Raw genomic sequence first — 22,746 nt, forward strand, 5'->3', positions numbered from 1 at the left:
TGGCCCATTGAATATTCCTCCATCATTCGGTGAGATCATGGTTGATCTCATTACATTTATCATGACACAACATTTCCACCAAACCCTCCTTATAGCTAATACATTCCGATCCAAGTAACATCCTGGTAAATCTCTGTTTCTGGGCCATGCCTTGTCTTTCTAAATATTTTTTCAGTCATCTACAAATTTAGCCACAGCACATGCACCTCTTTCCTCCAAGTCATTAATAAACAAGCTGAAGACCTGTGGTTCCTTCAGCGCGACCTCATTCCTTACTGACAAGCCAACCCTGGCATCTCTGTCTATTTGTATCGGAGATAATGGGAACTGCAGATGCTTCAGAATCCAAGATAACAAGGTGTGGATCAGGATGAACACACAGAAGTAGAAGGGTCTCGGCACAAAACGTCAGCTTTTACGCTCCTGAGATGCTGCTTGGCCTGCTGTGCTCATCCAGCTCCACACTTTGTCATCTCTGTCCATTTGCCTGTTCTTTCTATCGGACATGAATCATTGGCTATTTCGTTCCCAACACTTATCCCCTCACAACCACCTCTCTGTGATACCCAGAGTGATGTATCTGTCAATTTCAATCTGCTCCACAAACTCATTCACTTTGTTTCATACACTCCCTGCAATTAAATACAAGATCTTCAGTCTGGCATTTACAGCCACCCTTCTTATCTGCTGCAGCTGAAGTGAGACCCCTGACCATTTCCATACTTTTTGTCCTATTACTTGCTCTGGAAACTTTGCTGAGCACTTACCAGCTTCTAACTTTTTCCACAATTTTCCATGCAACTGAGCTCACCCACTCCACACTTTTTATTTTAACGCCCTAGCCCCAGACCTAGCTCTGTATTTTGCGAGGATACTTGTCCCAATATGATTCTCGTCGAGCCTATAACACCAGAACGACTCCCTCCTTCCCCATACCGATGCCAATGTCCCATGAATTCAAACACATTTCTGCCATGCCACCATTTGAACAATGTACATCGATAATTATGTTCACAACGTGCCAAATTGCTCAGATAATAATCCAGAGATTATAACCATTCTGGTTCTGCTTTCTCACCTCAGTGCTCATAATCCCTCAGCAGGACCTCTTTCCTCTTTCTTCCATATCAATGGTACCTGTGTGGACCACAATAGCTGGATTTCTACTCCTCCCACTTCAAGTTCCTTTGCAGCCGAGATGGAATATCCTGAACCTGGGCACCAGGCAGGCAGCATTACTTTCGAGACTCTCGATCCTGGTCACAACGAACAGTGTTCATTCCCCTAACTATACTACCTCTGATTATAACTACATTTCACTTTTTATCCCCTCCTGAATGTCCCACCTGTACCACAGTGCTATAGTCAGTTTACTCATCTTCCCGAAACCCTGCACTCTCATCCACACAGGAAGAAAGAATCTCAAACCTGTTCGATAAGATCAAAGGCCAAGGTTCCTTCTGCACGACATCCTGGATCCTTCCACCTGCCCTGTTCTTTGTCATTGGCCACTGACCAAGTTTCAGCTAGTTAATCTAAGGTGTGTGACTGCCTCCTGAAGCACATCATTCCCTGGTAACTCTGCCCGACATGATTTGTTGATTGGTAAAAACTGAGATTCCAGTTCATCAACCCTGAGTTGGAGTATGGGGCCTGACCACTCCCCCGTCATGAAGGTACAAATCATCATCTGGCCTGGCATCTCCATTCCAATTACTTCGATCTTAATTTGATTTGAAAACATTCTGGTCTTTTAGTTTGTAGCCTGTAAATATTTCTCCGATTTACTTTCAATCTGAAAGCTACCGATAATAGATTCTTAAACCAGTAGCGATCACCAACCAATGAACCTGGTTCACCCTCTCGGTCCCTGATTCGAGCGTCAATTCACCCTGTCTCAAAAAAAAAATGCTTTTGAACTATCAGGCAAAAAAAGCAAGCAAATGGCACCTCTTACACTCTGCACTGATTTACCGCATTGCCACCAAGTTCCCCAAAATATATATATTCACTTCGTGCATTTCACTCGAGATGTGATCTCTTCTTCCAGAACGTGCAAAGCATACTGATCCATAGCAATATACTACCTTCAAAACCTCAGCTCTTAGCTTATTACTTTTGAGTACATTCTCAATGCTTTCTCCAAGTCCAAACACAACACATTTACTGGTTTTCCTCTATTAATTCTCCTCCCAAAACTTCCTCCAAAAACCCAAACAAATTAGCCAGACATAATTTCTCTTTCATCAGGCTATGCTGATTCTGTTTGATTAGATTATGATTTTCCAAATGTCCTGCTATTATTTTCTTCATAGTTGATTGCCACACATTTCCAACAATAGATGTTAGACTGGTTCGGTTGTAGTTATCTTCTTTTTGCCTCTCTCCTTTTTAAATAGGGACGTCACATCAGCATTTTTCCAGCCCTCAGATGCTTCTCGAGAATCTGAACGTTTTTGGGAAATTACAGTCAATGCATATACCGACTCTGAAGCTCATTGTTTAGAATCTTAGAAAGTAAACCATCACGGCAAAGAGTCCAATCTGCTTTCACTCCATTAGATTGTCTACTGCTACTTCTCTCATGGTAGTGATGCTGTGGTAGTGATGTGTTTAATTCCTCCCTGTATTCTTTAGTAATAAGGGGATCCTTGAAGTATCTTCCACTGTAAAGGCTACCCTTTTATCATTGTCGTTGTTCCTTGATTTAAAAATTAACCTGGCCATCTCAGCCGAGCAAAAAATTAATGGCATTACCTCGAAAGCCTTCTCTGAGAAAGTGTTCAATAGATTGCTACAACCTGAAAGAAGTAATTCTTCCCCTAAATTAATAGGCAACCAATTTGAAAATGTGGCCTCTGGTCGTAAAATCTTTCACAATATTAAGGGAGTGCTGCACTGTCACTGGAGGCCCCAAACCCCACCTCTTCCTCCAGTACATTGATGACTGTATCGGCGCCGCCTCTTGCTCCCCAGAGGAGCTCAAACAGTTCATCCACTTCACCAACACCTTCCACCCCAACCTTCAGTTCACCTGGGCCATCTCCAGCACATCCCTCACCTTCCTGGACCTCTCAGTCTCCATCTCAGGCAACCAGCTTGTAACTGATGTCCATTTCAAGCCCACCGACTCCCACAGCTAACTAGAATACACCTCCTCCCACCCACCATCCTGCAAAAATTCCATCCCCTATTCCCAATTCCTCCGCATCCGCCACTTCTGCTCCCACGATAAGACATTCCACTCCCGCACATCCCAGATGTCCAAGTTCTTCAAGGACCGCAACTTGCCCCCCACAGTGATCGAGAACGCCCTTGACCGCATCTCCCATATTTCCCGCAACACATCCCTCACACCCCGCCCCCGCCACAACCGCCCCAAGAGGATCCCCCTCGTTCTCACACACCACCCCACCAACCTCCGGATACAACGCATCATCCTCTGACACTTCCACCATCTACAATCCGACCCCACCACCCAAGACATTTTTCCATCCCCTCCCCTGTCTGCTTTCCGGAGAGACCACTCTCTCCGTGACTCCCTTGTTCGCTCCACACTGCCCTCCAACCCCACCACACCCGGCACCTTCCCCTGCAACCGCAGGAAATGCTACACTTGCCCCCACACCACCTCCCTCACCCCTATCCCAGGCCCCAAGTTGACATTCCACATTAAGCAGAGGTTCATCTGCACATCTGCCAATGTGGTATACTGCATCCACTGTACCCGGTGTGGTTTCCTCTACATTGGGGAAACCAAGCGGAGGGTTGGGGACCGCTTTGCAGAACACCTCCGCTCAGTTCGCAACAAACAACTGCACCTCCCAGTCGCAAACCATTTCCACTCCACCTCCCATTCTTTAGATGACATGGCCATCATGGGCCTCCTGCAGTGCCACAATGATGCCACCCCAAGGTTGCAGGAACAGCAACTCATATTCCGCCTGGGAACCCTGCAGCATAATGGTATCAACGTGGACTTCACCAGTTTCAAAATCTCTCCCACCGCATCCCTAAACCAGCCCAATTCGTCCCCTCCCCCCACTGCACCACACAACCAGCCCAGCTCTTCCCCTTCACCCACTGCATCCCAAAACCAGTCCAACCTGTCTCTGCCTCCCTAACCTGTTCTTCCTCTCACCCATCCCTTCCTCCCACCCCTAGCCGCACCCCCATCTACCTACTAACCTCATCCCACCTCCTTGACCTGTCCGTCTTCCCTGGACTGACCTATCCCCTCCCTACCTCCCCACCTATACTCTCTCCACCTATCTTCTTTTCTCTCCATCTTCAGTCCGCCTCCCCCTCTCTCCCTATTTATTCCAGAACCCTCAACCCATCCCCCTCTCTGATGAAGGGTCTAGGCCCGAAACGTCAGCTTTTGTGCTCCTGAGATGCTGCTTGGCCTGCTGTGTTCATCCAGCGTCACATTTTGTCATCTTGGATTCTCCAGCATCTGCAGTTCCCATTATCTATGGTGATTCTGTTTGATTAGATTCTGATTTTCCAAATGTCCTGCTATTATTTTCTTCATAGTTGATTGCCACATATTTCCAACAATAGATGTTACGTTGTTTCGGTTGTAGTTATCTTCTTTTTGCCTGTCTCCTTTTTAAATAGGTATGTCACATCGGCAGTTTTCCAGCCCTCAGATGCTTCTCTAGAATCTAAACCTTTTTGGGAAATTACAATCAACGCATACACCGACTCTGAAGCTCATTGTTGAGAATCTTAGAAAGTAAACCATCACGGCAAAGAGTCTAATCTGCTTTCACTCCATTAGATTGTCGACTGCTACTTCTCTCATGGTAGTGATGGTGTGGTAGTGATGTGTTTAATTCCTCCCTGTATTCTTTAGTAATAAGGGGATCCTTGAAGTATCTTCCACTGAAAAGACTACCCTTTTCTCATTATCACTGATAATGGGAAGCTCAGATGCTGGAGAATCCAAGATAACAAAGTGTAAAGCTGGATGAACACAGCAGGCCAAGCAGCATCTCAGGAGCACAAAAGCTGACGTTTCAGGCCGAGACCCTTTTCTCATTATCATTGTTTCTTGATTTAAAAATTAACCTGGCCGTTACAGCCTAGCAAATGATTAATGGCATTACCTCTAAAATCTTCTTGGCTAAAGTGTTCAATAGAGTGCTACAACCTGAAAGAAGTAATTCTTCCCTGAATTAATAGGCAACCAATTTGAAAATGTGGCCTCTGGTCGTAAAATCTTTCACAAATGGGAGTAATCTCTACGGATATACACTATCAAGCCTCTTTAGAATCTTACATGTTGAAAAAATAAGATTTTTTCAATCTTATAAACGCCAATGAACGTAGTCCCAGCCTGCCCAACTTTCCTAGGCATAGCAATCCCCTACGCCATTTCCGAAATCAACCCAGTCAACATGAGGTGTATGGCCTCCGCAGCATTCGCTCTGTGGCCGTACATGACTTGTCAGTTACCATCCTGCTGCTACAACTCTACTTCTATGTACGATGCAGTCCTCTGTCCATCCGAACATACTACCCTTGAACACATGGGCTCTTTTCTTTTGAGACACCTTATGAGCTGTACCTTATCAAATGCTTTGTTGAAATCTCAATGTACTACATCAACTGGTGGTCCTTCATCAGTAATGTTTGTTTCCTTCTCAAAGCACTGTAGCAAGTTTGTCAAGTATTATTTCCCCTTTATGAAAGGATGTTAACTCTGCAGGATGTTATAGCACACTCAGTACCCTGTTATTTCATCTTTCATTGCCGGCATGAACATCTACCCAGGTTGACCTAAATTGGCAATAATTGCTTGCTATCGGGTCGAAGTATTTTTCTCATCATGGTGTTATGTTCACAATCTTTCAATCCTCTGAGAATTTTCCCCAATCTGAGGATTTTTGCGACATTATCATCAGTGCATCCCTAGTATCTGTAGCTGCATTGTTCAACATGAGAGGATACAACTCATCACACCCCTTGGATATTTTCTCTACTGATTGGAGTCATGTTTGGAATTCTGTGCAGTGACATTCACTTTTAACAATTTGCCAAATACTACCAGGAACAGAAATTGTCATCCAGCTGCAACTAAACTAAAGCTTTCAGCACAGAAGGAAGTCTTTCAATTCATTATGAACCTAATAACTCCTGAAAAGGGCAATACAATTTGCCTCAGTCCATAAATGTTCTTCCTCCAACATCCTGAGATGCATCATCTGTATTTCAACAAATTTACCACAGATTCTGTTTCAATCATCCTTTCAGCAATACGCATGACAACAATTCGGCATTCTTAGTCCCCCTGTAGCCTCCGTTGCACACGTGCATTGTTCGATGATTATTTATTTGTGTGCCTGCTTTTTTGCTCGAATGGATAAAGGTAAATTTCTGTTCTTTTGTCATCAGAGCTATTGCCTCCTCACTCTCATCTTCCTTGTTTTATCCTGTGCTGGAATATTTAATTTGTTGACATATCTGAAATATGTTGTTGAATGGATCGGGTTTTGTAACATTGCATTCCCCATAGACCATCTACCGATGCTGTTGCTTGTTCTAACAGTTATTATCTCGCAGAGTGGAAAATGCAGTTTGAAAGCAATGGAACGTTATCGATGAAGAAGTTGATGCATAAATTGCTGCAATCTTCTAAACTACAAACTCACCTTCAATTCTTTCTCGGTCAGAGCATTATGCCGGCGCAAATGAATCGTGTTCTCAATGGGACTTCCAAAACCATGGAATTGAATTTGCATGTTTATTTCTTCTTCCCTCTTCAGAAATGCAAAGTAGTATCGTGATGAAGCTTCCAAGGCGATGATTGTGTCCTTCGATGAACGGAAAAGTGACTTTTAGATTCATGCAAATATTTCACTACTTCTATAGACATGAAAGGCAAACATTCTCCCTGCATATGACCCAGTCTCATTTTATCGTATCTTTGTGATTTTACACGCCACGGAATAATCATTGCAGTGTAACAGAAATGTTGATCATGGAAATTTATCACTGTTTTCATAAATAATGGCAAATTTTCAACATCTTGCAATTGTATGAAGGCTCAGTCTCATCACACCTCGCCTGCTGCACAAAGACATTGTTACACTGCTTTGAATGTTAGGGCTGAAACAAAACACAATCATGACACAAATGCATCAACACACTACTTTCAATAGGATCTGATATCCTTGCCAGGCACTGGAGGGGTTGCGGAGACTGGTGAGTGGATAAAGTCGTTCCTCTGTTCAAGCAGGAAAACGGGGACTTTGCAGGAAACTACAGACTGGTGAGTGTCTCATGTCTCAAAGGTATGGGCTAATAAGGGACAGCCAGCATGGCATGATGCGAGGCAGGTTATGTCTTACCAAGTCAGTTGAAGTTTTCAAGGAGGTGGCAAGGGTGATCAATCAGGGTAGAACAGTTGATAACATATACATGGATTTTACGAAGGTTTTCAACAAGGTCCCTCATGGTATGCTCATCCAGAAGATTAAGATCCATGAGATCCGTGGTGACTTGGCCTGCCCATATAAGGCAGACGGTAGCGGTGGAAGGCTAACAAAGATAACACAGTATAGGGCTGGAGGAACACAGCAGGCCAGGCAGCATCAACAATGTCAGCTTTCATGTTCCTCTGATGCTGCCTGACCTGCTGCGTTCCTCCAGCTCCACACTTGGTTATCTCTGATTCCAGCATCTACAGTTCTTGCCGTCTCAGTGGTGGAAAGCTGTTTTTCTGGCTGCAGCTCAGTGACGAGTGGTGTTCCGCATCGATGTGACTTCTGCTGTTTGTGATATATGTAAATGACTTGGTTGCAAATGTAGACGGAGGATTACTAAGTTTGCAGATGATATAAGGACCAGTGGACTTGTGGACAGCATGGAAGGTTGTCAAAGGACACAGCAAGATACAGGCCAATTGCAAACACGAGCGGAGAAATGGCCGATGGAATTTAATCTGGGCAGGCATGAGGTGTTGCATTTTAGGAGACCAAGTGTTAAGGAAAGGGATACAGTTAATGGCAGGACCCCAAACAGCAGTGATGTCCAGAGGGATCTTGGGGTCCTAGACCATAACTCCCTGACAGTAGCCACACAAGTAGATAGGGTGGTCAAGAAGGCATATCGCATGCTTGCCTTTATTCATAGGGGAACTCAGTGCAAGAGCCAGGATGTCACATTGCAGCTTTACAAGACTTTGGTGAGACCACACAGAGTATTGCATTCAATTCTGGCCGCCACATTACACTAAGGACGTGCAGGCTTTGGACAGGGTGCAGAGAGGCTTACCAGCATGCTGACTGGAATAGAGGGTATGAACGAAAGGGAGAAGCTGGAAAAACTCTTCGTTTTCTCTGGAGCAGTAGAAGCTGAGGGCAGGCTTGATAGAAGTCTATAAAATTAGGAGATACGTAAATACAGCTAACGGTCAGAAAATTTCTCCCCCGGAGTTGAAGTGTCCACTATTAGGGGGCATGCATTTCAGCTGAGAGGGGGGAAGTTCAAAAGAGATGTGAGGGGCAAATATTTCACACTGAGCATGTTAAAAGTGTGGAATACATTGCCCGGGGTGGTAGTGGATGCAGATACGATGAAAGCATTTAAAAGGGACTTTTAGTTAAGTGCACGAATATGCAAGGAATGGAGGACTATGGATCAAGGACAGGCAGAAGGGATTATTTCATTTGTTGTCATGTTTGGCCCAACATGGTGGGCCAAAGGGCACATTCCTGTTGCTGTCGTGTTCCAAGTTTTATGCTCACCTGTGTCATGATTGCAAAAAGTAGGATTGGGAAGAATTTTTGAGAAGCGTTTGTGAACATTATTTCATGTGAGGACAAACGGGATAAGGATTAGGTGACACAGCACAATCAGATCTTGGAGCCCATGATGAATCATAGGGACCTCACAAGCACCAATGATCAGAGGGATCTCAGGATCTTGATGTGCATGCCTGTTGATCCCCCAATGTAATGGACCAGGTCGTTGAAGTGGTTTGGAAGGCAGATTGGATACTTGTCTTTATTAGACTTAATATTAAGTGGCAGAGTTTCAGAATAGGCAGGGTGTGTACAACACTGTTGGGCCGAACCAACATTAAGTCAACGATGAGAAAATACAGTGAGACTTGGACAACGATCAGGCTTGACCTGATAAAGGATAAGTTACATTTGCACCATACAAGTGCTAAGCAGCAATCAGCTCCAACAAGAGACAATATGACCGTCTCAAAAAAATTCCATGTCCTTACCCTCACATCATCGTTACATTTATTTTTTTTTAATGTGCAAGAGCAATCCAAGCCATGCAAGGCTACGGGCCAGGTGTTGGAAATGAGGTCAGAACAATTCAGTGCTTGTTCTTGACTGTCACAGAATCTGTCAGCTTATAATGTATTTCTCCTGTATTGTAGACTACTGAGGTGCTTGGCTATCCACTAAACCAAGGTTAACACTGATCTAAAACTAAACTGGGTCAGTTATATAATCAGCAGTAGCCAGGTCCATAGTGCAAACCACCCTGCTGTGGGACAGGGTCAGGCAAATCCAAGTGAGCGAGTGTGGTTGGAGACTCATTCGTTGGGGGCATCGATTCTGTCGCCACATTTGAGACACCAGGGCCGCGTGTTTCTTCCCTGGTGCAAGGTCAAGGACATCTCTGATTGGTTGCAACAAATTCTTAAAGGGGAGGGTGAGCAGCCAGAGGCCACGGGGCACGTTGGTACCAATGACATGGGCAGAAAGAGGGATGACATCCTGCAGACTATGGACAAGGAGTTAGCAAAGAGGCTGAAAGGCAGGACCGAGAGGGTAATGATTTATGGGTTGCCATGAGTGCCACATGTTAGTGAGCTAAGTCATAGAAAGATCGGTGAGATGAATGCATGGTTCAGGAGCTGGCACAGGGGGCAGGGTTTCCGGTTCATGGATAATTGGGACCGTTTCTGAGCAAGGGGTGACCTGTCTCAGAGGGATGGGAGGCAAAACGCTGTGAGCGGGTCAGGACAGAGGGGACAAGTCGTTGTGAGCGGGTCACGACGGAGGGAACAAGTGCCTGTGAGCAGGTCAGGAAGGAGGGGCAAGTCGCTGTGAGCAGGTCAGGGCTGCGGGGGCAAGTCCCTGTCAGCGGGACAGGACTACGGGGCAAATCGCTGTGAGCGGGTCAGGGCTGCAGGGCCCAGTCCATGTGTGCGGGACAGGGCTGCGGGGGCCAGAGCCTGTGAGCGGGTCAGCGCTGCGGGGGCCAGTCCCTGTGAGAGGGTCAGGGCAGCGGGGGCCAGCCCCTGTGAGCGCGAAAGGACTGCAGGGGACAAATAATCGCGAGCGGGACAGGGCTGCGGGGGCCAGTTCATGTGAGCGGGTCGAACTGCAGGGGGCCAGTCCCTGTGAGCGGGTCAGGGCTGCAGGGGCCAGTCCCTGTGAGGGGGTCAGGGCTGCGGGGAACAGTCCCTGTGAGCGGATCAGGGCTGCGGGGGCAAGTCCCTGTCAGCGGGACCGGTCTGCAGGGGGCAAATCGGTGTGAGCGGGTCAGGGCTGCGGGGGCAAATCACTGTGAGCGGGTCAGGACTGCAGGGGGCCAGTCCCTGTGAGCGGGTCAGGGCTGCGGGGGCAAATCACTGTGAGCGGGTCAGGACTGCAGGGGGCCAGTCCCTGTGAGTGGGTCAGGACTGCAGGGGGCCAGTCCCGGTGCGCGGGTCAGGGCTGTGGGGGCCAGGCCCTGTGTGCGGGTCAGGGCTGCAGGGGCCCGTCCCTGTGAGCGGGACACGGCTGCAGGGGGCAATGCCTTGTGAGCGGGACAGGGCTGCGGGGCCCAGTCCACTGTGAGCGGGACAGGGCTGCGCGGGCCAGTCCCTGTGGGCGGGACACGGCTGCGGGGGGCAGTAAGCTGTGAGCGGGACAGGACTTCGGCGGGCCCGTCACTGTGAGTGGGACAGGGCTGCGGGGGTCAGTACACTGTGAGCGGGTCAAGACTGCAGGGGGCCAGGCCCTGTGAGTGGGTCAGGGCTCCGGGGGCCAGACCCGGTCAGCGGGACACGGCTGCGGGGGGCAGTACGCTGTGAGCGGGACAGGACTGCGGGGGGCAAGTCGCTGTGAACGGGTCAGGACTGCAGGGGGCAGTACGCTGTGAGCGGGTAAGGGCTGCGGGGGCCAGTCCCTGTGAGTGGGACACGGCTGCGGGGCCCAGTCCCTGTCAGCGGGTCAGGGCTGCGGGGGAAGTCCCTGTGAGCAGGGCAGGGCTGCGGGGCCCAGTCACCCATTTCCCTCAGTCACTGCATCACATTTCCATCAGACACTGCAGCTCATGTCACTCTGTCACTACATCCAATTTCCATCATTCACTGCATCCCATTTCACACAGTCACTGCATCCCATTGCACTCAGTGATGCATCCCATTTCAAGCAGTCACTGCATCACATTTCACTCAGTCACTGCATCACATTGCACTCAGTGACTGCATCGCATTTCACTCAGTCACTGCATCCCATTTCAGTCAGTCAGTGCGTACCTTTTCGGTCAGGCACTGCATCCCATTTCCCTCAGCCACTGCACCCCATGCCCAATCGGAAACTGCTTCCCTATTAACTCAGAAACTCCTTCCCAGTACCTCTGTCACTGCAGCTCATATCACTCAGTCACTGCATCCCATTTCCCTCAGTCACTGCATCCCATGTCCCTCAGTCACTGCATCCCGTTTCCCTCAGTCACTGCCTCCCGTTTCCCACAGTCACTGCAACCCATTTCCCACAGTCACAGCATCCCATTTCACTCAGTCACAGCATCCCATTTCTCTCAGTCACAGCATCCCATTTCTCTCAGTCACAGCATCCCAATACACTCAGTCACAGCATCCCAATACACTCAGTCACAGCATCCCATTTCTCTCAGTCACAGCATCCCAATACACTCAGTCACAGCATCCCAATACACTCAGTCACAGCATCCCAATACACTCAGTCACAGCATCCCATTACCCTCAGTAACAGCATTCCATTTCCCACAGTTACTGCATCTCCTTTCCCTCAGTCACTGCATCACATTTCACTCAGTCTGAGCACCCCATCTCACTCAGTCAGTGCAACCCATTTCCCATATTCACTGCATGTCCTTTCCTCAGTCACAGCATGCCATTTCCCTCAGTCACTGCATCCCAAATCCCTCAGTCACTGCAACCTTTTCCTACAGTCACTGCAACCCATCTCCCACAGTCACTGCATCCCATTTTACTCAGTCACAGCATCCCATTTCACTCAGGCAGTGCATCCCATTTCACTCAGGCAGTGCATCCCATTTCCCACAGTCACTGCATCTCCTTTCCCTCAGTCACTGCGTCCCATTACCCTCAGTCACTGCGTCCCATTACCCTCAGTCACTGCGTCCCATTTCACTCAGTCACTGCATCACATTACCCTCAGTCACTGCATCCCTTTTCAGTCAGTCACTGCCTCCCTTTTCATACAGTCACTGCAACCCATTTCCCACAGTCACTGCATCTCATTTCCCACAGTCACGGCATCTCTTGTCCCTCAGTCACGGCACCTCCTGTCCCTCAGTCACTGCGTCCCATGACCCTCAGTCACTGCGTCCCATGACCCTCAGTCACTGCGTCCCATTACCCTCAGTCACTGCGTCCCATTACCCTCAGTCACTGCATCCCATTTCACTCAGTCACTGCATCCCATTTCACCCAGTCACTGCATCCCATTTCACCCAGTCACTGCGTCCCATTTCACTCAGTCACTGCGTCCCATTACCCTCAGGCACTGCGTCCCATTTCACTCAGGCACTGCAGCCCATTTCACTCAGGCACTGCAGCCCATTTCACTCAGGCACTGAAGCCCATTTCACTCAGTCACTGCATCCCATTTCACTCAGTCACTGCATCCCATTTCACTCAGTCACTCCCTCCCATTTCAGTCAGTCACTACCTCCCATTTCAGTCAGTCACTGCATCTCCTTTCCCTCAGTCACTGCGTCACATTTCACTCAGTCACTGCATCACATTTCACTCAGTCACTGCATCACATTTCACTCAGTCTGAGCACCCCATCTCCCTCAGTCAGTGCATCCCATTTCCCATAGTCACTGCCTCCCATTTCCCTCAGTCACAGCATCCCATTTCCCTCAGTCACTGCAACCTTTTCCTATAGTCACTGCAACCCAATTCCCACAGTCACTGCATCCCATTTCCCTCAGTCACAGCATCCCATTTCACTCAGTCACTGCATCCCATTTAACTGAGACAGTGAATCTCATTGAACTGAGACAGTGCATCCCATTACCCTCAGTCACAGCATTCCATTTCCCACAGTCACTGCATCTCCTTTCCCTCAGTCACTGCATCTCATTTCCACAGTCACTGTATCTCCTTTCCCTCAGTAACGGCAGCTCCTGTCCCTCAGTCACTGCATCCCATTACCCTCAGTCACTGCATCCCATTTCACTCAGTCACTGTATCCCATTTCACTCAGTCACTGCATCACATTACCCTCGGTCACTGCATCCCTTTTCACTCAGACACTGCATCGCTTTTCAGTCAGTCACTGCATCCCATTTCACTCAGTGACTGCATCCTATTTCACTCAGTGACTGCATCCCATTGCACTCAGTCACTGCGTCCCATTTCCCTCAGTCACTGCAAACATTTCTCACAGTCACTGCAACCCATTTCCCACGGTCACTGCATCTCCTTTCCCTCAGTCACTGCATCTCATTTCCCTCAGTCACTGCATCTCATTTCCCTCAGTCACTGCATCCCATTACCCTCAGTCACTGCATCCCATTACCCTCAGTCACTGCATCCCATTTCACTCAGTCACTGTATCCCATTTCACTCAGTCACTGCATCACATTACCCTCGGTCACTGCATCCCTTTTCACTCAGACACTGCATCGCTTTTCAGTCAGTCACTGCATCCCATTTCACTCAGTGACTGCATCCTATTTCACTCAGTGACTGCATCCCATTGCACTCAGTCACTGCGTCCCATTACCCTCAGTCACTGCCTCCCTTTTCTCACAGTCACTGAAACCTATTTCCCACGGTCACTGCATCTCCTTTCCCTCAGTCACTGCATCTCCTTTCCCTCAGTCACTGCATCTACTTTCCCTCAGTCACTGCATCTACTTTCCCTCAGTCATGGCACCTCATTTCATTCATTCACGGCACCTTCTGTCCCTCATTCACTGCATCTCATTTCCCTCTGTCACTGCAACTCATTTCGTTCAGTCACTGCATCCCATTTCCCTCAGTCACTGCATCCCATTTCACGCAGTCACTGCATCCCATTTCACTCAGTCACTGCATCTCCTTCAACGCAGTTACTGCATCCCATTTCCATCAGTCACTGTTTCCCGTATCTCACAGACGCTGCATTCAATTTCCCACACTCAGTGCATCCCATTTCCAATAGTCACAGCATCTCCTTGCCCTCAGTCTCATCATCTCATTTCACTCAGTGATTGCATCTGTCTTCCCACAAATACTGCACCCCATTTCCCTCAGTCACTGCATCCGATTTCACTCAGTCACTGCATCCCATTTCATCCAGTCACTGCATCCCATTGCACTCAGTGATGCATCCCATTTCACTCAGCGAGTGCATCCCATTTCACTCAGCGAGTGCATCCCATTTCACTCAGCGACTAAATCACATTTCACTCAGTGACTAAATCACATTTCACTCAGTCACTGCATCCGATTTCACTCAGTCACTGCATCCCATTTCCCTCAGTCACTGCATCCCATTTCCCTCAGTCACTGCATCACATTTCAAGCAGTCACTGCATCACATTTCACTCAGTCACTGCATCTCCTTCAACACAGTCACTGCGTCACATTTCCATCAGTCACTATTTCCCGTACCTCACAGACGATGCATTCAATTTCTCACACTCACTGCTTCCCATTTCCCATATTCACAGCATCTCCTTTCCCTCAGTCTCTGCATCGCATTTCACTCAGTGATTGCATCCTCCTTCCTACAAATACTGCATCCCATTTCCCTCAGTCACTGCATCCCATGTCCGTGCATCACTGCATCCCATGTCCGTGTGCCACTGCATCCCATGGCTCTCAGTCACTGCATCTCATGTCCCTCAGTCACTGCATCCCATGTCCCTCAGTCACTGCATCCATTTCACTCAGTCAGTGCGTCCCTTTTCGGTCAGGCACTGTATCCCATTTCCATCAGTCACTGCACCCCAAGCCCGCTCGGGCACTGATTCCCTATTAACTCAGTCACTCCTTCCCAGTGCCTCTGTCACTGCGGCTCATGTCACTCTGTCACTGCATCACATTTCCATCAGTCACGGCATTCCATTTCCCTCAGTCACGGCATTTCATTTCCCTCAGTCACTGCATCCCATGTCCCTCAGTCACTGCATCCCATGTCCCTCAGTCACTGCTTCCCATTTCACTCAGTCACTGCATCCCATTTCACGCAGTCACTGCATCACATTTCACTCAGTCACTGTTTCCCTTATCTCACAGACGCTGCATTCAATTTCCCACACTCACTGCATCCCATTTCCCATCGTCACAGCATCACCTTTCCCTCAGTCTCTGCATCGCAATTCACTCAGTGATTGCATCCCATTTCCCTCAGTCACTGCATCTCATTTCACTCGGTCAGTGCATCCCATTTCACTCAGTCACTGCATCCCATTTCACTCAGTCACTGCATCACATTTCACTCAGTCACTGCATCACATTTCACTCAGTCACTGCATCACATTTCACTCAGTCACTGCATCACATTTCACTCAGTCACTGCATCACATTTCACTCAGTCACTGCAGCCCATTTACTCAATCACTGCATCTCCTTCACCACAGTCACTGCATAACATTTCACTCTGCCACTTCATCCTATTTCACTCAGTGGCTGCATCACAGTACACTCAGTGACGGAATCACAATTCACTCAGTGACGGAATCACAATTCACTCAGTGACGGAATCACAATTCACTCAGTGACGGAATCACATTTCACTGAGTCACTGCGTCCCATTTCACGCAGTCACTGCATCCCATTTCACGCAGCCACTGCATCGCATTTCATGCAGTCACTGCATCCCATTTCACGCAGTCACTGCATCCCATTTCACTCAGTCACTGCATCCCATTTCACTCAGTCACTGCATCACATTTCACTCAGTCACTGCATCACATTTCACTCAGTCACTGGTTCCCGTATCTCACAGACGCTGCATTCAATTTCCGACACTCACTGTATCCCATTTCCCATAGACACAGCATCTCCTTTCCCACAGTCTCTGCATCTCATTTCAATCAGTGATTGCATCCTACTTCCCAAAAATAGTGCATCCCATTTCGCTCAGTCACTGCATCTCATTTCACTCGGTCACTGCATACCATTTCCCTCAGTCACTGCATCTCATTTCCGTCAGTTACTGCATCATATTTCCATCAAACAATGCATCCGATTTTCCTCAGTCACTGCATCCCACTTCCCTCAGTCAGTGCATCCCATTTCGCTCAGTCACTGCATCCCATTTCCGTCAGTCACTGCATCCCATTTCCGTCAGTCACTCCATCCCATTTCCGTCAGTCACTCCATCCCATTTCCCTCAGTCGCAGCATCCCATTTCCCACAGACACTGCATTTCCTTTCCTTAAGTCACTGCATCCCATTTCACTCAGTCACTGCACCCCAAGCCCGCTCGGGCACTGCATCCCGATTAACTCAGTCACTCCTTCCCAGTACATCAGTCACTGCATCACATTTCACTCAGTCACTGCATCACATTGCACTCAGTGACTGCATCGCATTTCACGCAGTCACTGAATCCCAATTCCATCAGTCACTGCATCCCATGTCCGTGTGTCACAGCATCCCATGTCCCTCAGTCACTGCATCCCATGTCCCTCAGTGACTGCATCACATTTCACTCAGTCACTGCATCACATTGCTCTCAGTGACTGCATCGCGTTTCACTCAGTCACTGCATCCCATTTCACGCAGTTACTGCATCCCAATTCCATCAGTCACTGCATCCCATGTCCGTGTGTCACTGCATCCCATGTCCATGTGTCACTGCATCCCATGTCCATGTGTCACTGCATCCCATGTCCATGTGTCACTGCATCCCATGTCCATGTGTCACTGCATCCCATGTCCCTCAGTCACTGCATCCCATGTCCCTCAGTCACTGCTTCCCATTTCACTCAGTCACTGCTTCTCATTTCACTCAGTCACTGCTTCTCATTTCACTCAGGCACTGCATCCCATTTCACTCTGCCACTTCCTCCTATTTCACTCAGTGACTGAATCACAGTTCACTCAGTGACTGAATCACAGTTCACTCAGTGACCGAATCACAGTTCACTCAGTGACTGAATCACAGTTCACTCAGTGACAGAATCACAGTTCACTCAGTGACTGAATCACAGTTCACTCAGTGACTGAATCACAGTTCACTCAGTGACTGAATCACAGTTCACTCAGTGAGTGCATCATATTTCACTCAGTGACGGAATTACATTTCACTCAGTGACTGAATCACATTTCACTGAGTCACTGCGTCCCATTTCACGCAGTCACTGCATCCCATTTCACGCAGTCACTGCATCCCATTTCACGCAGTCACTGCATCGCATTTCACGCAGTCACTGCATCGCATTTCACGCAGTCACTGCATCGCATTTCACGCAGTCACTGCATCGCATTACACTCACTCACTGCATCCCATTTCACTCAGTCACTGCATCCCATTTCACTCAGTCACTGCATCACATTTCACTCAGTCACTGCATCACATTTCACTCAGTCACTGCATCTCCCTCACCTCAGTCACTGCATCTCCCTCACCTCAGTCACCGCATCTCATTTCGATCAGTCACTGCATCCCATTTCCACCAGTTACTGCATCCCATTTCACTCAGCCACTGCATCCCATTTCACGAAGACAGTGCATCCCATTTCTCTCAGCCACTGTATCCCATTTCCCTCAGTCACTGTACTCCAAGCCCGCTCGGGCACTGCATCCATATTAACTCAGTCACTCCTTCCCAGGACCTCAGTCACTGAATCCCATGTCCCACAGTAACTGCATCCCATTTCAATCAGGCACTGCAGCTCATGACACTCAGTCACTGCATTTAATTTCCATCAGTCACTGCATCTCATTTCACTCATTAACTGCATCCCATTTCAATCAGACACTGCATCCCATTTCACTCAGACACTGCATCCCATCTCACTCAGTCACTGCATCCCATTTCCCTCAGTCACTGCATCCCATTTCCAATAGTCACTGGTTCCCGTATCTCACAGGCGCTGCATTCAATTTCCGACACTCACTGTATCCCATTTCCCATAGACACAGCATCTCCATTCCCTCAGACTCTGCATCTCATTTCAATCAGTGATTGCATCCTACTTCCCACAAATAGTGCATCCGAATTCGCTCAGTCACTGCATCTCATTTCACTTGGTCACTGCATCCCAATTCCCTCAGTCACTGCATCTCATTTCCACCAGTTACTGCATCATATTTCCATCAAACAATGCATCTCATTTCACTCTGAGACTGCATCCCATTTCAGTCAGTCACTGCATCACATTTCACTCAGTCACTGCATCACATTTCACTCGGTCACTGCATCACATTTCACTCGGTCACTGCATCACATTTCACTCGGTCACTGCATCACATTTCACTCGGTCACTGCATCCCATTTCACTCGGTCACTGCATCCCATTTCACTCGGTCACTGCATCCCATTTCACTCGGTCACTGCTTCCCATTTCCCTCAGTCACTGCATCCCAATTCCCTCAGTCACTGGATCCCATGTCCGTGTGTCGCTGCATCCCATGTCCTTCAGTCACTGCATCCAATTTCACTGAGACATGCGTCCCATTTCACTCAGTGACTGCATCCCATTTCACTCAGTCACTGCATCCCATTTCACTCAATCACTGCATCCCATGTCCCACAGTCACTGCATCCCATTTCCATCAGTCACTGTTTCCCGTATCTCTCAGACGCTGTATTCAATTTCCCACACTCACTGCATCCCATTCCCCTCAGTCACTGCATCCCATTTCCCTCAGTCACTGCATCCCATGTCCCTCAGTCACTGCATCCCATTGTCCTCAGTCACTGCATCCCACTTCACTCAGTCACTGCATCCCATTAACTTCAGTCGCAGGATCCCATTTCAAACAGACTCTGCATCCCATTTCCCTCAGTCACTGCATCCCATTTCCCTCAGTCACTGCTTCCCATTTCACTCAGTCACTGTCTCCCATTTCACTCAGTCACTGCATCCCAATTCCCTCAGTCACTGCATCCCATGTCCGTGCGTCACTGCATTCCATGTCCGTGCGTCACTGCATCCCATGTCCGTGCGTCACTGCATCCCATGTCCGTGTGTCACTGCATCCCATGGCTCTCAGTCACTGCATCTCATGTCCCTCAGTCACTGCATCCCATGTCCCTCAGTCACTGCATCCCATGTCCCTCAGTCACTGCATCCCATTTCACTCAGTCAGTGCGTCCCTTTTCGGTCAGGCACTGTATCCCATTTCCCTCAGTCACTGCACCCCAAGCAGCTCGGGCACTGATTCCCTATTAACTCAGTCACTCCTTCCCAGTACCTCTGTCACTGCAGCTCATGTCACTCTGTCACTGCATCACATTTCCATCAGACAGTGCATCTCCTTTCACTCAGTCACGGCATTCCATTTCCCTCAGTCACTGCTTCCCATGTCCCTCAGTCACTGCTTCCCATTTCACTCAGTCACTGCTTCCCATTTCACTCAATCACTGCATCCCATTTCACTCAGTCACTGCATCCCATTTCACTCAGTCACTGCATCCCATTTCTCTCAGTCACTGCATCTCCTTCACCACAGTCACTGCATCCCATTTCACGCAGTCACTGCATCACATTTCACTCAGTCACTGTTTCCCTTATCTCACAGACGCTGCATTCAATTTCCCACACTCACTGCATCCCATTTCCCATCGTCACAGCATCTCCTTTCCCTCAGTCTCTGCATCGCAATTCACTCAGTGATTGCATCCCATTTCCCTCAGTCACTGCATCTCATTTCACGCGGTCAGTGCATCCCATTTCACTCAGTCACTGCATCCCATTTCACTCAGTCACTGCATCCCATTTCACTCAGTCACTGCATCACATTTCACTCAGTCACTGCATCACATTTCACTCAGTCACTGCATCACATTTCACTCAGTCACTGCAGCCCATTTACTCAATCACTGCATCTCCTTCACCACAGTCACTGCATCACATTTCCATCAGTCACTGTTTCCCGTATCTCACAGACGATGAATTCAATTTCCCACACTCACTGCATCCCATTTCCCTCAGTCACTGCATCACATTTCCTTCAGACACTGCAGCTCATGTCACTCTGTCACTGTATCCAATTTCCATCAGTCACTGCATCCCATTTCAAGCAGTCACTGCATCCCAATTCACGCAGTCACTGCATCGCATTTCACGCAGTCACTGCATCGCATTACACTCAGTCACTGCATTCCATTTCACTCAGTCACTGCATTCCATTTCACTCAGTCACTGCATCGCATTTCACTCAGTCACTGCATCGCATTTCACTCAGTCACTGCATCACATTTCACTCCATCACTGCATCTCCCTCACCTCAGTCACCGCATCCCATTTCGATCAGTCACTGCATCCCATTTCCACCAGTTACTGCATCCATTTCACTCAACCACTGCATCCCATTTCACTAAGACAGTGCATCCCATTTCTCTCAGCCACTGTATCCCATTTCCCTCAGTCACTGTACTCCAAGCCCGCTCGGGCACTGCATCCCTATTAACTCAGTCACTCCTTCCCAGGACCTCAGTCACTGAATCCCATGTCCCACAGTAACTGCATCCCATTTCAATCAGGCACTGCAGCTCATGACACTCTGTCACTGCATTTAATTTCCATCAGTCACTGCATCCCATTTCACTCAGACACTGCATCCCATCTCACTCAGACACTGCATCCCATCTCACTCAGACACTGCATCCCATCTCACTCAGACACTGCATCCCATCTCACTCAGACACTGCATCCCATCTCACTCAGACACTGCATCCCATCTCACTCAGACACTGCATACCATCTCACTCAGACACTGCATACCATCTCACTCAGACACTGCATACCATCTCACTCAGACACTGCATCCCATTTCCCTCAGTCACAGCATCCCATTTCCATTAGTCACTGGTTCCCGTATCTCACAGGCGCCGCATTCAATTTCCGACACTCACTGTATCCCATTTCCGAGAGACACAGCATCTCCCTTCCCTCAGACTCTGCATCTCATTTCAATCAGTGATTGCATCCTACTTCCCACAAATACTGCATCCGATTTCGCTCAGACACTGCATCTCATTTCACTTGGTCACTGCATCCCATTTCCCTCAGTCACTGCATAGCATTTCCCTCAGTCACTGCATCTCATTTCCACCAGTTACTGCATCATATTTCCATCAAACAATGCGTCTCATTTCACTCTGAGACTGCATCCCATTTCATTCAGTCACTGCATCACATTTCACTCAGTCACTGCATCCCATTTCACTCGGTCACTGCATCCAATTTCACTCGGTCACTGCATCTCATGTCCCTCAGTCACTGCATCCCATTTCACTCAGACATGCGTCCCATTTCACTCAGTGACTGCAACACATTTCACTCAGTGACTGCAACACATTTCACTCTGAGACTGCATCCCATTTCACTCAGTCACTGCATCACATTTCACTCAGTCACTGCATCACATTTCACTCAGTCACTGGTTCCCGTATCTCACAGACGCTGCATTCAATTTCCGACACTCACTGTATCCCATTTCCCATAGACACAGCATCTCCTTTCCCACAGTCTCTGCATCTCATTTCAATCAGTGATTGCATCCTACTTCCCAAAAATAGTGCATCCCATTTCGCTCAGTCACTGCATCTCATTTCACTCGGTCACTGCATACCATTTCCCTCAGTCACTGCATCTCATTTCCGTCAGTTACTGCATCATATTTCCATCAAACAATGCATCCGATTTTCCTCAGTCACTGCATCCCACTTCCCTCAGTCAGTGCATCCCATTTCGCTCAGTCACTGCATCCCACTTCGCTCAGTCACTGCATCCCATTTCCGTCAGTCACTGCATCCCATTTCCGTCAGTCACTGCATCCCATTTCCGTCAGTCACTGCATCCCATTTCCGTCAGTCACTCCATCCCATTTCCGTCAGTCACTCCATCCCATTTCCGTCAGTCACTCCATCCCATTTCCCTCAGTCGCAGCATCCCATTTCCCACAGACACTGCATTTCCTTTCCTTAAGTCACTGCATCCCATTTCACTCAGTCACTGCACCCCAAGCCCGCTCGGGCACTGCATCCCGATTAACTCAGTCACTCCTTCCCAGTACCTCAGTCACTGCATCACATTTCACTCAGTCACTGCATCACATTGCACTCAGTGACTGCATCGCATTTCACGCAGTCACTGAATCCCAATTCCATCAGTCACTGCATCCCATGTCCGTGTGTCACAGCATCCCATGTCCCTCAGTCACTGCATCCCATGTCCCTCAGTGACTGCATCACATTTCACTCAGTCACTGCATCACATTGCTCTCAGTGACTGCATCGCGTTTCACTCAGTCACTGCATCCCATTTCACGCAGTTACTGCATCCCAATTCCATCAGTCACTGCATCCCATGTCCGTGTGTCA

The 22,746-nt window shown here is 48.4% G+C and overlaps 1 protein-coding gene across 3 annotated transcripts in view; it reads right to left on the minus strand.

The window, feature by feature from the left end:
• Positions 1-22,746, minus strand: part of LOC132209039 (uncharacterized) — a 324,143-nt gene that overhangs the window by 265,162 nt on the left and 36,235 nt on the right. For all 3 annotated transcript variants that reach the window (XR_009445108.1, XR_009445107.1, XM_059644250.1), the window contains one exon: positions 6,657-6,818. Coding sequence is in view for 1 of the 3 variants with exons in the window: in XM_059644250.1 (XP_059500233.1) it covers positions 6,657-6,818 (162 nt within the window). In the remaining 2 variants the exon portion in view is untranslated. The remainder of the gene's footprint in view (positions 1-6,656; positions 6,819-22,746) is intronic.

Source organism: Stegostoma tigrinum, unplaced genomic scaffold (assembly GCF_030684315.1).
Source record: "Stegostoma tigrinum isolate sSteTig4 unplaced genomic scaffold, sSteTig4.hap1 scaffold_63, whole genome shotgun sequence".
In the NCBI taxonomy this organism is placed as follows: domain Eukaryota; kingdom Metazoa; phylum Chordata; class Chondrichthyes; order Orectolobiformes; family Stegostomatidae; genus Stegostoma; species Stegostoma tigrinum.